Raw genomic sequence first — 13330 nt, 5'->3', positions numbered from 1 at the left:
TGTGTGTGTGTGTGTGTGAAAAATAACATATACAAAAAAAGCAATAAATTTCCAAGTACATTTTAACAAGTAGTTATAAAACAGATTTTAAAGTTTGGTGTGGGTTACGTTTCCACGACTTTTCATTTTTTCTTCTAGCTGCTCCAAGACTCTGGAGATCAACAAAAATATCAATATAATGATTTTGCAGTCTTACTCATTTGTTAAATCCTATCTTCTGTTATACGCCTCCTTCTCTTTAACTAACATACATATGTAAAAGCAATCTCAAAGAATACTGTAACGATCAGTTGTAGAACAGACCCCAGAGCCAGGCACAGACCACAGCTCCACAACCCCAGGTATCTACCTCAGCCCATTTTATAGATGACTCATAGAGGCACTTCTTTGGCCTTCCTTTCCAGTATCAGTAAAGAGTGAAAGCAGTTGTGATTCTTGGCCCCTCTGTTTGAACTACAAGAAAAAGAATGAAAGAAAAATACGTTATATGTGAACTTTACCTATAAAAATTGTATTTGTAAATTTTTATGATTGCTTTAAAACTGATCCTCTACTCCATTTCCCCTTCCCTCCATCTTTTTCCTTGTATTTATTTTTTTTTTTGGTTGTGTCCTGGACTCGGTTAGCGGATGACCTCAGTGCTAATGAGCAGCTTGTCGGCCCCCATGCGTCGGGTGTGAACTCCATCCTGCCCAAGGAACATGGGAGCCCATTTTTCTACCTGCCCATCATAAAGCACAGTGACGATGAGGTAACTGACCCCTCAGGTTCTCTTTCGGTTGTGTGCACAGCCAGGTGCGCACATCTTCCCATTAAGCTGCTGTGATCAGATTTGGTGTTATAGGCTCAGGGGCTTAAAAAAACAAGAACATGTATGTTTCCATTCAAATAAATGAGGAAAGCAGTCTGTTGTTTAAATAGAGTTGGATTTATTTTCTTCTCTGGTGTGTGATGTCAATTGCTGCACCTGAGTTGTGTCTTAATTACATCTCCCCATCCCTCTCCATGCCTAGGTTTCAGCCACCGCCTCTTGGGACTCCTCCGTCCATGATTCTGTTCACTTGAATAGGGTCACACCACAGAATGAAAGGATTTACCTAATTGTGAAGACCACAGTCCAACTTAGCCATCCGGCTGCTATGGAGTTAGTACTGCGAAAACGGATTGCCGCCAATATTTACAACAAGCAGGTAGTAACGGGCCAGGTTCTGCCATTGTGAACCTGAGCTTAAAGATTTTTTCCTTTTCTCCATCACAAAGAGTAGTCTTCTGTGATATTTATGCAGTAGATATGCAAAATGTTATTACACGGGCCAGGCTGTAGTCTGTTTCTCATTTATCCAAGATAATGGGACTTGAAGATAGCAGAGATAAATGTCATCTGCCAAAGGATTTTTCCACCTTAACTGATTTGAGATCCATAATGCTGGAATTCAGTGAAATGATGGTATTTTGCTGCTTGAAAAATGGAAAAACTGAGATTGAAGTGCCAGGTGCCAGCAGGTTAATGACAGAGCCAGGGCAAAATGCAGGCTCTGAATAAATCCGTGTCCTGCTGCTTCCCCACATCTCATCCAGAGGTGCTGTCAGCAAAACATCCTCTCCAGTTTTCTTCTGTCTATCCCTGGATAGATTGATTAAACCCTGAAAAAAAAACATCAAAAGGAAGACAACAGATAGGAGAGAGAAGCAGCCACAAAACTCTCAATGTGTTGCAAATTCTATAATCTAATCCCAAATAACAGCTGAATATTCTTGTCCCTTAGGACTGGAAAAAATCATTTTTAGGTTCAGTTTTTTTGGTTGTTGTTTTACATGATATTGTGTGCATGAGTCAAAAACATAGTAATTGATAATACCTTTACAGTGTATAAATGTATCTGTAATGTTAGAATTAAACATATTTCTAACTATATACACATAATGTCATATCCATGCATATATACTTATAACTGAAAGATACGTAGTTCAGCATATGTATGCATGCATATATTGAGAGAAAGCTTTGAGTGATTTGAGAAATAAAGGCACTATTTATATACCAAAAAAAAAACTAAATTACTCAACATTTTTCACAAGGCTTAATTCAGCTTTCCTTTTTTTATCAGAGTTTCACCCAGAGTTTGAAGAGAAGAATATCATTGAAAAATATTTTTTACTCCTGTGGTGTAACCTATGAAATAGTATCCAATATACCAAAGGTAAAACCTGTACTACTTTCTTAAAATATCAATGTATATGTAATGGAGAATGTGCTGAATCAACTAAAACATTTACAGCATTTCTCAACAAAATTTTGACAAAGACATTGTTCATATGAAAGGATGGAAATAGTTTCCCTCTCCCTTAAGGCAACAGAGGAGATTGAGGACCGGGAAACGCTGGCTCTCATGGCAGCGAGGAGTGAAAGCGAAGGCACATCAGACGGGGAGACATACATTGAGAAGTACACACGTGGCGTGCTGCAGGTGGAGAACATCTTGAGCCTCGAACGTCTGCGGCAGGCAAGTCACTAGCATGTCTGGGCTGGAAGATGATAGCTCACAAGCCTTCAGCCCCGTGGGGACAAAGATAAATGTATTTGTCAACCACGCTTCTCTAAATCCAGCAGAGAAGAGGCACTTGGGTAACTGTCTCATTAGAGAAGAGACTCTGACAAAACTGTAACAAAAATAAGTATATATCAATTTTTAAAAATGCTAAAAAAAAAAAAAAAAAATGAGTATAGCCAAGTGCTGTGCCTGAGTAATTTAGATCAGTTTATTTCACTGAATCTTCAAAATATCCTTATGAAATAAGTACTCTGTATTTACTGTTTTCTGATGAGAAATACTGAGGTTGAGAAAATTTCGCTAAGTTGCCCATGGTTCCATAGCTAGTAAGGGGTACAAAATTAGGATATAAACCTAGACACTTTAACTCCAAAGTCCACAGACTTAACCATGGACTGTTACTGTCCCTAATTTTTGGACACAGATTAACATTTGATGGGGCAGCAGGATGTTCAGGTGGAGGTAATCCAGCAGTCAGCAACCAATGCCAAGAAGTAGAGTCATTCCATAGGGGGACAGGCAAGAATGATGTTAGGGTCTATTAGAAAAATCTTCCTTTAATGGAAGTTTCATCTAAAGTTGCTATATGAGTAAAACACAAACCACATAAAAACTTAATTGTAGTTTTGCAAGTGAGATAATTATATAGTGACAGGAATTTCTTCTTCATTTTCTCTCTGCCCATCTATATAAAAACTCACAATATAAATGTCTTTATCTCAGCAGTTTTCCTGGTTTTATTTATGGAAAGGATGTTTTTGATATATTGTTAAGCAAAAAAAAAAAAATGCAAGTGAGTACAATAAGATTTCAGTTTTGTAAGTGTGACTACTTGTGTGTGCATGTAAGATGGAGCCATTTTTATTTCTATATGTTCTAAATATTCTACAATAAATGTATGTTACTTTTGTGATCAGAGGGAAAATAACAAATGATATTTTTGAACTATTACATGTGGACAGGCCGTTACTGTCAAAGAAGCACTTTCCACCAAAGCTCGGCATCTACGGAGAAGCCTCAGCACACCAAACGTTCATAATGTGAGCTCCATCCTGCCTTGGATCTGCCTCTTGTGTGACATATCTCAGGACTGGGGGCAGGGCACATGAGGGAACATGAGGCTGGGGTTTCCAAGGAAGGAATAGAATGTAATGCACTGGGCGTGGACATTCCAAAGTGCCAAACCTGCTTCTCTGTATTAGGGTAGCACTCCAGAGGTATATGTATTATAGATGCATGTATATGTACTTGTGTGTGTTTCTCTCTATATATAATAATATGCAGATAAATATATATGTACATACACACATATGTGTGAGTTCTGTGTAACATGATCCAACCTTTAGTGGAATCTTACTAATTTCTAAAAAGCTGCTTCTTGGGATAGAAACACAAAGAGGGCTTGAGATGTGAAAGGGGAACGTTTTGGGGAGTAGTCCCTTATCATTTCTCTTCAGCTAGCCTCCACTTGAATTTAGTTAAGGATGGTGAAACCAGCTAAATATCCTGGTTGCAATGCTTTTCAGTCAGTTTATACGTTCTGGGATAGTCGCCAGGAGTTTTACCCAGCTGCCCCACAGTGTGATAAGGAACAAGGCACCCAGGTGCTTCCCTCCTCCCCAGTCTTGTTTTTGAGCATGGTGATTATCTTCCTCAGCCAATTAGTCTAGAAAAGCTGCCTGGCAGAAATTGCTTCTTGCTGAGGGGAACACTCTTGTGGGAAGAAAGGACAGGTTAGTGCATGGACCACTCAAAGCAGTCTCTTTCCAGAAGCAGCAGAGTAAAAAAAGTAAAAATCCCTCCAAGGAAAAGTAGATTATTGTTTGCCTTTCTAGCCATCAGAATTGACAAAATATGGCTAAAAACATTGAACATTTACAAAAATTGTCATACAGTAAAGCACAACAAAGCAAATCCCAATAAATACCTATAATCATCATACAGATCACTTCTGACCACAGTGCTATCATTAGAAATAGATGAAACTCACAAAATTGAAAACTACAAAACACACTGATGATTAATTCATTCATCAAAGAAGAGATCATAATGGAAATTAGCAGGTATTTAAAACTAAATGATAATGAAAATAATACACATACAAATACTTGTAGGATGTAGTTAAAGTAACATAGAAAGGGAAATCATTCACAGCATAATACTATACAGTAAAGAAAATGAAAGGATGAGAGGTACTACTCAGAAATTTGTAGTACTTTTATGTAGAAAGGAAAAGTTTGAAAAATGATGAGTTAAACATCTAGCTTAAAAAATAAAGAAGAAATACTACCAACAAAAACAAAAAATTGAGTCTAAGTCTGATTAAGCCTCTAGATCTTGTAATATTTACAAGGGACAGAGGAAAATGTTAAATGATACTACAGGGATTCAACCAGAAAAGTTCAGATTGTGGGAAACTTTACAAATTAAATTTCAAGAGAAAAGAAAAAAGGGCTAACTCCTAGATTAAAATTGACTAAAATTAGATCAACCAGTTGTAACATGAGCTGTTTTGATCCTGATACAAATGAACTAACTGTGAAAATGACTATGAGACATTTGAATACCAAGTGGATATTTGACAATACTTAGGAATCCCTTAATTAAAAAAAAATTTATTGTGATACTGTATATAAAATACAAAATTTCCCATTTTAACCATTTTAAGTGTGCAATTGAGTGCTGTTAATTACATTGACAATGTTTTGCTCCTATCACCACCATCCTTTACTCACAGCCTTTCCTCATTACCCCAAGGAAGCACTTAGTTTTTTTTAAATGTGATAATGGTATTGTGTTTATGATTTTTTAAAGGAGCATGGAGGGCTCCTTATCATTTAGAAATTCATAGAGAAATATGTATGGATAATATTTTTTTGAAGTTAGAAAAAGAAAATCAGAATAATTTCAAACAAGGAAATAAATATTAAGCAGAAATATAATAGATTCAAAGACAAAAGAAATAAAGGTTAGAACAAAGATATATGAAATAGAAAATTAATGGAGAAGATCAGCAAAGCAGAGAAGCAAGTTTTTAAAAAAGTGGTTAAATGGACTGACGTCTAATTAAGATTAATTGGGGAAGAAAAAATACAAGAGAAGATATGAAAATTATTGGGAATAAAAAGAATGTTACTACAGAGAGTACAGAGATTTAGATATAAGAATAAATCATAATTAATGTTATGCCAGAATACATACTTGATAAGCTGATCCTAAAATCCTCATGAAAGAGCAGAACTGAAGGTGCCCAGACCTTACCTACAATGCAGAAATCCCATTCCTTACCTATATACTCTATATATGAGAAAGAATATCTAGGTTGTATTAGAACAAAATGATAACTGAAATTAGTACCCTTACCAGTATTTGTGGGACGCAGTTAAATTGGTATTTAGAGCATACTTAGAGGCAGTAACAAGTTCATTGTGTCATATTTTGAAATAGAAAGCAATTAGATACAGCCTAGATATCAGTTAACAGGAGTACAGAACAAATGAATTATTAGACGGTTGAGGATGATTTATAATATGATAACACTTATTTAAAGTATAAAAACATGCAAAATAATAGTATATATCATTTATGCATATATACACATGCAATTATATAAAACATGTATGGGAATGCTAAACACCAAATTTAGGGTGATTGTTACTCCTGGGAAAGGAAGAAAGAGGGGAAAGAAAAGGTCGTTTCAAGCTTCTGTATCTATGACATTTATTTATATTAAATAAATAAAGTACATTGATAAAACCTTTCATCTCTCATAGATCTCTTCCAGTCGAGCAGACCTTTCTGGCTTTGATGACGATGATAAGGTGTGTATATGTGAACATAGCTAGGTTATTAAATGTAAGGACAGTTTGCATCATCTTACTCAGCAAATATTTCTTGAACATATATGTTACAGTGCTAGGAACTGCAGATGATTCAGAAGATTTAAACACAGATTATGTCTAGTCCTTAGAGCCAACTCCTAAAAAATTGATGTAAGACTAAATAAGCTTATATGACATAGAAGAGGCGTTTCCTCCCTTTAATATACAATATGCTGTACTTACGCATGTTTGATGGTTTTAAATCTCTGATTTAACCACACCACTTGATTTGCCTGAGACAGATCCAGCTTATCCTATAATCAAGGCAAAACTATTAATAGAAGCATTTATGGGCAGGTCACAGTGGCTCAGCAGGCAGAGTTCTTGCCTGCCATGCTGGAGACCCAGGTTCGTTTCCTGGTGCTTGCCCATGTTAAATTAAGAAAAAAAAAGAAGAAGCATTTACTCTCTAAAGTGTTTCTGTTTTGTCTTTAAATCATTTAATCATGCTAGCTATAACCACATTCATAAATATGATTGCATCTGGGGAGGAAGGAAGATGAATGGAACCATGTAGAGAGACAAAGGATTTCCACAGTGTTCATAATGATTTTTTTAAATCTTGAGCAAATACAGCAAACTGTTACGAACAGTACATACCTCTATTAAAAATAGAAATAACTCATATCTTGGTTTTATTTCTCATTGGAAAGGGATTTAATTATAGCTAGCTCATATTTTTACCTTGTAGGTATGGTCAGAGAACCAGTTAGACATGTCTGACCACAGCTCCAGTTACCAAGACGTAGCGTGTTATGGAACTCTACCCAGGGATTCACCTCGAAGGAGTAAAGAGGGTAGTGGTAAGATTGTTTTTCATTGATATTTATAATTACTTAGGAAAAGCAAGACAAAAAATGTCTTCTAGAGATGACACATAAGATATGAAATTGAGATTCTAAATGATCTACAACTGTCTTCTTAAGCAAAATACATCATATTATCTTATTTTCTTATTTGATTTCTTTCTTTTCTTTAATCAAATAAAGATATTTATGTATTTGTGTAAATTGAAGAGGATGAGGGGCAACTCATACACTCTTGGTGAGACTGGAAGGCAGACTAGAAATATCATTATCATTCAAATTTAGTGTGTATAGGATCCAGGTACTTTTCTTCTAAAATATCTTTTAATCAGAGAACTGAACAAATATACAAAAATTTTTGAGCAATGATATTTACCCTACCAATATTTGAAAAGATGGAAGCCAAAAAAAATTAAATATGCATCTGTAAGAGGTCTATTGAATAGAATAGGCTAATTCCATGCATATGGAAATATGCCTTCAAAACTCTATGTATGCCTTGAAATATTCAGGCCACACCCAGTACGTAAAGCTTATAAAATAGCAGGTGTTAAGACCACAAAGAACATCAGACCCCCCGGTGTGGTTTTGGGTCATAGTACCTCACATTTGCTCTATGTGTTAGTTCAGAACCTCCAAAGAGCAGATGTCAAAACAGGAGTCAAAGTACAAGAATTTATTAGGGGAAATTCTGAGAGTGTATCAGAATCCAGGGAAGGTGGTAGAGCCAACAGAGCATGAAGCAGGTCTGAACCTGTGTGACAGAAAGAGAAAAAGAAGTAATTAAGGCTGGATGGAAGCATCTTAGATAGCACAGCAGGCCTAATCAGAGTTTGGCAAGGTAATTGGGGAGTCCTTGAGCCACAGCTGGCCATCAACTTCAGTTTCTAGCAAAATTGGAGTGTGACTGAATTTAATCTCCCACTTGAAACAACCAAAAAAACCAATAAATTTTATGAAATGATGGTTTGCAAGTCACTGGACATAAGGTAATGATAAACAGTGATCCCTGAAAGAGAAGAACAAGGGGGGAGGCCAATGGATACCCGGTTTACTGCCTTGAGAGGGTTTTGAGGTACAGGCGGAGCCCAGTCGACTTCTTCAGTTGAGAAGACAGCTAAGAACCTGGGAGGTCAAGGTGACTAGAGTTGGGAGGGTACCAGAGAAGAGAAAACTGCAAAGAGAGAGAATCCAGGGATATTGGGAGAGCCCCACTCAGCACCTGTATGTGGGGTTACTTCCAGAGGCCAAGGAAAGAACTATCTAAAAGGACTATGGGGAATACTGCCTAGTGCTTGCCTGGGAAGTCTGTTCCTACTGGCTAGACTGGAAAGCTTCAGACTCACAAGATAACTGAGGAGAGTCTTTATTCATTAGTAGGGAGTACTTAGCTTTAGACCAAGCACTGCTCAAGTCCCACTTAAAAAAAATCACAAAAGCAAGACCCAAAAGAATCAAATGGTTTCAAGTAATTTAACTGTATCCCACAAAAAGCTCAAGAATATTCACAGAAACACAAGTGTCCTACATTCAACAAGGTGCTATTCACAGTCAGACATCCAATCAAAAATTAGCAGGCATGCAAATAAGCAGGAAAATACAGTCCATAGTAGGAAGGTAAATCATGTCATTGAAAGCAATCTAGAACTGACACTGCTTTCAGCAGACAAGGACATTAAAACGATTAATGTAACTAATGTGCATTCAAAAGTTTGAGGAAAGATATGGAAAATATCAAAAAGATACAAATTGAATGAGAAATGAAGGCTGCAATGTGAAAGATGAAATCTCTACTGGATGGGATTAATGACAGATTAGACATTGCAAGAAAAAAATGTTGACCTTTAAGACACAGCAACCAAACTTAACAAAATATGAAAGCAAGAGAGAAAAGACAATTTAAAATGAACAGTTATCAGTGAGCTGTGGGATACCTTTAAGGAATCTACAATTTATACAATTGGAGTCTCTGAAAGAGTGAAGCAAGAGGTGGGGTCATACATAATTGATTCATTGCTGCTGTTTACACACTAAGTAATGTGCTACCATTACCTATCCATTTCCAAATGTTTATAATCAAAATTATTTGAAATATTTTGTACACATTAAGCACCAGTTCCCCATTCTCTATCCTCATTCTTACCTTCTGGTAACCTATATTCTAGATGTTAACTCCATGAGAATGCTTATTATACTTAGTTCATATTAGTGACATCCTACCATATTTGTCCATCTGTCTGTGTTTTATTTCACTCAACATAATGCCGTGAAGGTTTGTCCGTGTTGGCCCATTCATCAGGACTTCATTCCTTCTTATGGCTAAATAATAGTCGATCACATGTATAAGCCACATTTTGTTTATCCATTTGTCAGTTGATGGACACTTGGGTTGCTTCTATCTTTTGGCAACTGTGAATAATGCCATTATGAACATCGGTGTGAAAATACCTGTTCACATCCCTGCTTTCAGTTCTTCTGAGTATATACCAGTAGCAAAAATAATTCACCTGTGAAGCCATCTGGTCCTGGGTTTTTCTTTGTTGGGAGTTTTTTTATGACTGATTCAATCTCATTACTTGTAATTGGTTTGTTGAGGTCTTCTGTTTCTTCTCGTCAGTATAGATTGTTCATGTGTTTCTGGGAAATTGTCTGTTTTATCTATATTGTCTGATTTGTTGACATACAGCTGTTCGTTGCATCCCCTTAACGGTCTTTTTTATTTCTAGGGTACAGTGGTAACAGCCATCCCATCATTTCTAATTTTGTACATTTGTATCTTCTCTTTTGTCTTTGTCTAGCTAAGGGTTTGTCAATTTTAATGATCTTGGAGAACCAACTTTTAGTTTTATTGATTCTTTTTATTGTTTTTTTGTTCTCAATTTCACTTATTTTTGCTACAATAATTTTTTATTTTTTTTTATTTTTTATTTTTCCTTCTGTTCACTTTGGGATTAGTCTGCTGTTCTTTCCCTAGTTTTTCCAGGTATTCAGTGAGGACTTTGATTTTAGCTTTTTCTTCCTTTTTTAATGTAGATGTTTAGGGCTATAAATTCCCTCTTAGCACAGCCTTTGCTGTATCACATAAGTTTTGATATATGTTGTTGTGCTGGTTTGAAAGGATGTATGTCCCCTAGAAAAGCCATGTTTTAATCTAAATCCCATTTCTGTAAAGACAGAATAATCCCTATTCAATACTGTATGTTTGAAACTGTAATCAGATTATCTCCTTGGAGATGTGATTAAATCAAGAGTGATTATTAAACTGGATTAGGTGACGACATGTCTCCACCCATTTGGGTAGGTCTTGATAAGTTTCTGGAGTCCTATAAAAGAGGAAACATTTTGGAGAAAGAAGATTCAGAGAGAGCAGAGAATGCTGCAGCACCACAAAACAGAGTCCACGAGCCGCAACCTTTAGAGATGAAGAAAGAAAACGACTCCCGGGGTGCTTCATGAAACCGGAAGCCAGGAGAGAAAGCTAGCCGATGACACCATGTTCACCATGTGCCCTTCCAGCTGAGAGAGAAGCCCTGACTATGTTCACCATGTGCCTTCTCACTTGACAGAGAGACCCTGAACTTCATTGGCCTTCTTGAATCAAGGTATCTTTCCCTGGATGCCTTCAATTGGGCATTTCTATAAACTAGCTTTAATTGGGACATTTTCTCGGCCTTAGAACTGTAAACTAGCAACTTACTAAATTCCCCTTTTTAAAAGCCATTGTTTCTGGTTTATTGCATTCTGGCAGCTAGCAAACTAGAACAGTTGTCTTCTTGTTTTCATTTCTCTTCAGATATTTACTAATTTCTCTTGCAATTTATTATTTAGCCCACTGATTATTTTAAGAGCATGTTGTTAGCCTTCATATATTTATGAATTTTCTAATTCTTCAGCTGTTACTGTTATCCAGTTTCATTCCATTATGATCAGAGAAAGTGCCTTGTATAATCCTTGTATAATTTCAGTCTTCTAAAACTTAATGATACCTTTTGTGACCTAACGTGATCTGTCCTAGAAAATGATCCGTGAGCACTTGAAGAATGTGTATTGTGCTGTTTTTTGGTGCAGTGCTCTGTATACATCTGTTAGATTAGTTCATTTATCATTCATCAAGTTCTCTGCTTCCTTATTGATCCTCTGTCAAGATGTTCTATTAATGAAAGTGGTGTATTAAAGTCTCCAACTATTTTTATAGAGATATCTATTTCTCCCTTCTGTTTTGCCAGTGTTAGCGTCATATATTTGGGAGCATCCTGGTTATATTTCTTCTTGGTGAATTGCTCCTTCAGTAAAGTAATTCATAAGCTCTTTGTTTCATAACATTTTTGCATTTAAAGTCTATTTTTTCTGATTTTTTTTTGCCTCTGTTTGCATAGAATATTTTTTCCATCCTTTCACCTTCAACGTATGTGTATCTTTGAGTCTCTTGTAAAAAGCACGTAGATCATATTTTTTATCCATTCTCCCAATCTGTCTTTTGATTTGGGAGTTTAATTCATTAACATTCAATGTTATTACTGTAAAGGCAGAACTTCAACCATTTTATCCTTTGGTTTTTATTTGTTGGGTTAGTTTGCAAGCTGCTGGAATGTGGTACACCAGAACTAGAACAACTTTTTAAAAGGATAATTTACTAAGTTATAAATTTACAGTTCTAAGCCTATAAAATTGTCCCAACTAAGGCATCCAGGAAAAGATACCTTAATTCAAGGAAGGCTGGTGATTCAGGAACACCTCTGTCAGCTGGGAAGTCACATGGCTGGCATCTGCTGATCCCTTGCTCCTGGGTTCTTTTGCTTTGAATCTGTGCTCCTGTGGAGGTTCCTCTCTTTGCTTTTCTGGGACTGGATTTCATCTCTTGCCTTCCCTTGGCTCTCTCCAGGTTCTGGCTTGCTTAATGTCGGTTGGGCTCCAAACATCTATGTCTCTGTTCTCTGAAGCAACTGTTCTCCAAGTGTCTAATTTGCTCTCTCTGTTGGCTCTGAGGCTTTTGTCATTTCTGGCTCTCTCCAAAATGGTTCCTCTTTTAAGGGATTCCAGTAAACTAATTGAGACTCAACTGAAATGGGTGGGGTCACATTTCCATCTAATCAATGGTCATACCCACAATTGAGTGCGTCACATCTCCATGGAGATAATCTAATCAAAAGTTTCCAGCCTACACTGTTAGGATTAAAAGAACCTGCTGTTCCCACAAGGCTTTAATTAGGATTAAAACATGTCTTTTCTGCAATACATTTTTCTCTTTTTGTATCCTTTAGTTACCCTTACTGTTTATCTGTGAACATTTTAAAGTCTCCCTCATTTTTGAGGACAGCTTTGCTGAATAAAGAATTCTTGATGGCACTTTTTCTGTTTAAATATCTTAAATATATTGTACCATGGCCTTCTTGCTTCCATGGTTTCTGATGAGAAAATTGGCAATTAGTCTTATTTGTCTTCTCTTATATGTGGTGTATTGCTTTTCTCTTGCCGGTTTCAGAATTCTCTCTTTGTCTTTGGCATTGACAGTCTTTTTAGTTATGTCTTTTTTTTTTGGCATGGGCAGGCTCTGGGAATCCAACTCAGGTCTCTGGCATGGCAGGCAAGAATTCTGCCTCTAAGCCACTGTTGTACCACCCTAAAAGAGTTTTTAATATAGAAGGGAAGCGATAAGAATATTTAGAAACACACACACATATAGTCAACTAATTCTTGGCAGAGGTTCAAAGGTGACTCAACGGAGAAGACAGCCCTTAACAAATGGTTTTCAAGCAACAGGCCATCCACAAGCAAAGAAATGGGACCTAGACACAGACCACACACCTTTCACAAAAAAATTAACTCAAAATGGATCATAAACCCAAATGTAAAGCCTAAAAGTATAAAACTTCCAGAGATTAGTTCTTCTTTAAAGTAAGTTGTTTGGATTTATTCTCTGGAGTATATTGTGCTTCTTGGATATGCACTGGGAAATTTCCAGCCATTATTTCTCTAAATATTCCTTCTGACCCTTTTCCCTTCTCTTTTCCTTCTGGGACACCCATGATGAGTATGATGGTGACTTTATGTTGTCAGTCATTTCCCTAAGATCCTGTTCAAATTTTCCCAC

The 13330-nt window shown here is 36.5% G+C and overlaps 1 protein-coding gene across 4 annotated transcripts in view; it reads left to right on the top strand.

The window, feature by feature from the left end:
* The window catches only part of KIF13A (kinesin family member 13A), a 268116-nt gene that overhangs the window by 237469 nt on the left and 17317 nt on the right, over window positions 1–13330 (top strand). For all 4 annotated transcript variants that reach the window (XM_077143440.1, XM_077143438.1, XM_077143439.1 and 1 more), the window contains 7 exons: window positions 627–751; window positions 1014–1190; window positions 2109–2201; window positions 2352–2504; window positions 3515–3592; window positions 6326–6373; window positions 7125–7236. In XM_077143440.1, the coding sequence (XP_076999555.1) occupies window positions 627–751; window positions 1014–1190; window positions 2109–2201; window positions 2352–2504; window positions 3515–3592; window positions 6326–6373; window positions 7125–7236 (786 nt within the window). The remainder of the gene's footprint in view (window positions 1–626; window positions 752–1013; window positions 1191–2108; window positions 2202–2351; window positions 2505–3514; window positions 3593–6325; window positions 6374–7124; window positions 7237–13330) is intronic.

Source organism: Tamandua tetradactyla, chromosome 25 (genome assembly GCF_023851605.1).
Source record: "Tamandua tetradactyla isolate mTamTet1 chromosome 25, mTamTet1.pri, whole genome shotgun sequence".
NCBI classification, from domain to species: Eukaryota; Metazoa; Chordata; class Mammalia; order Pilosa; family Myrmecophagidae; genus Tamandua; species Tamandua tetradactyla.
Note: the sequence above shows the minus strand (reverse complement) of the source record. Positions and strands in the feature narration are given on the sequence as shown.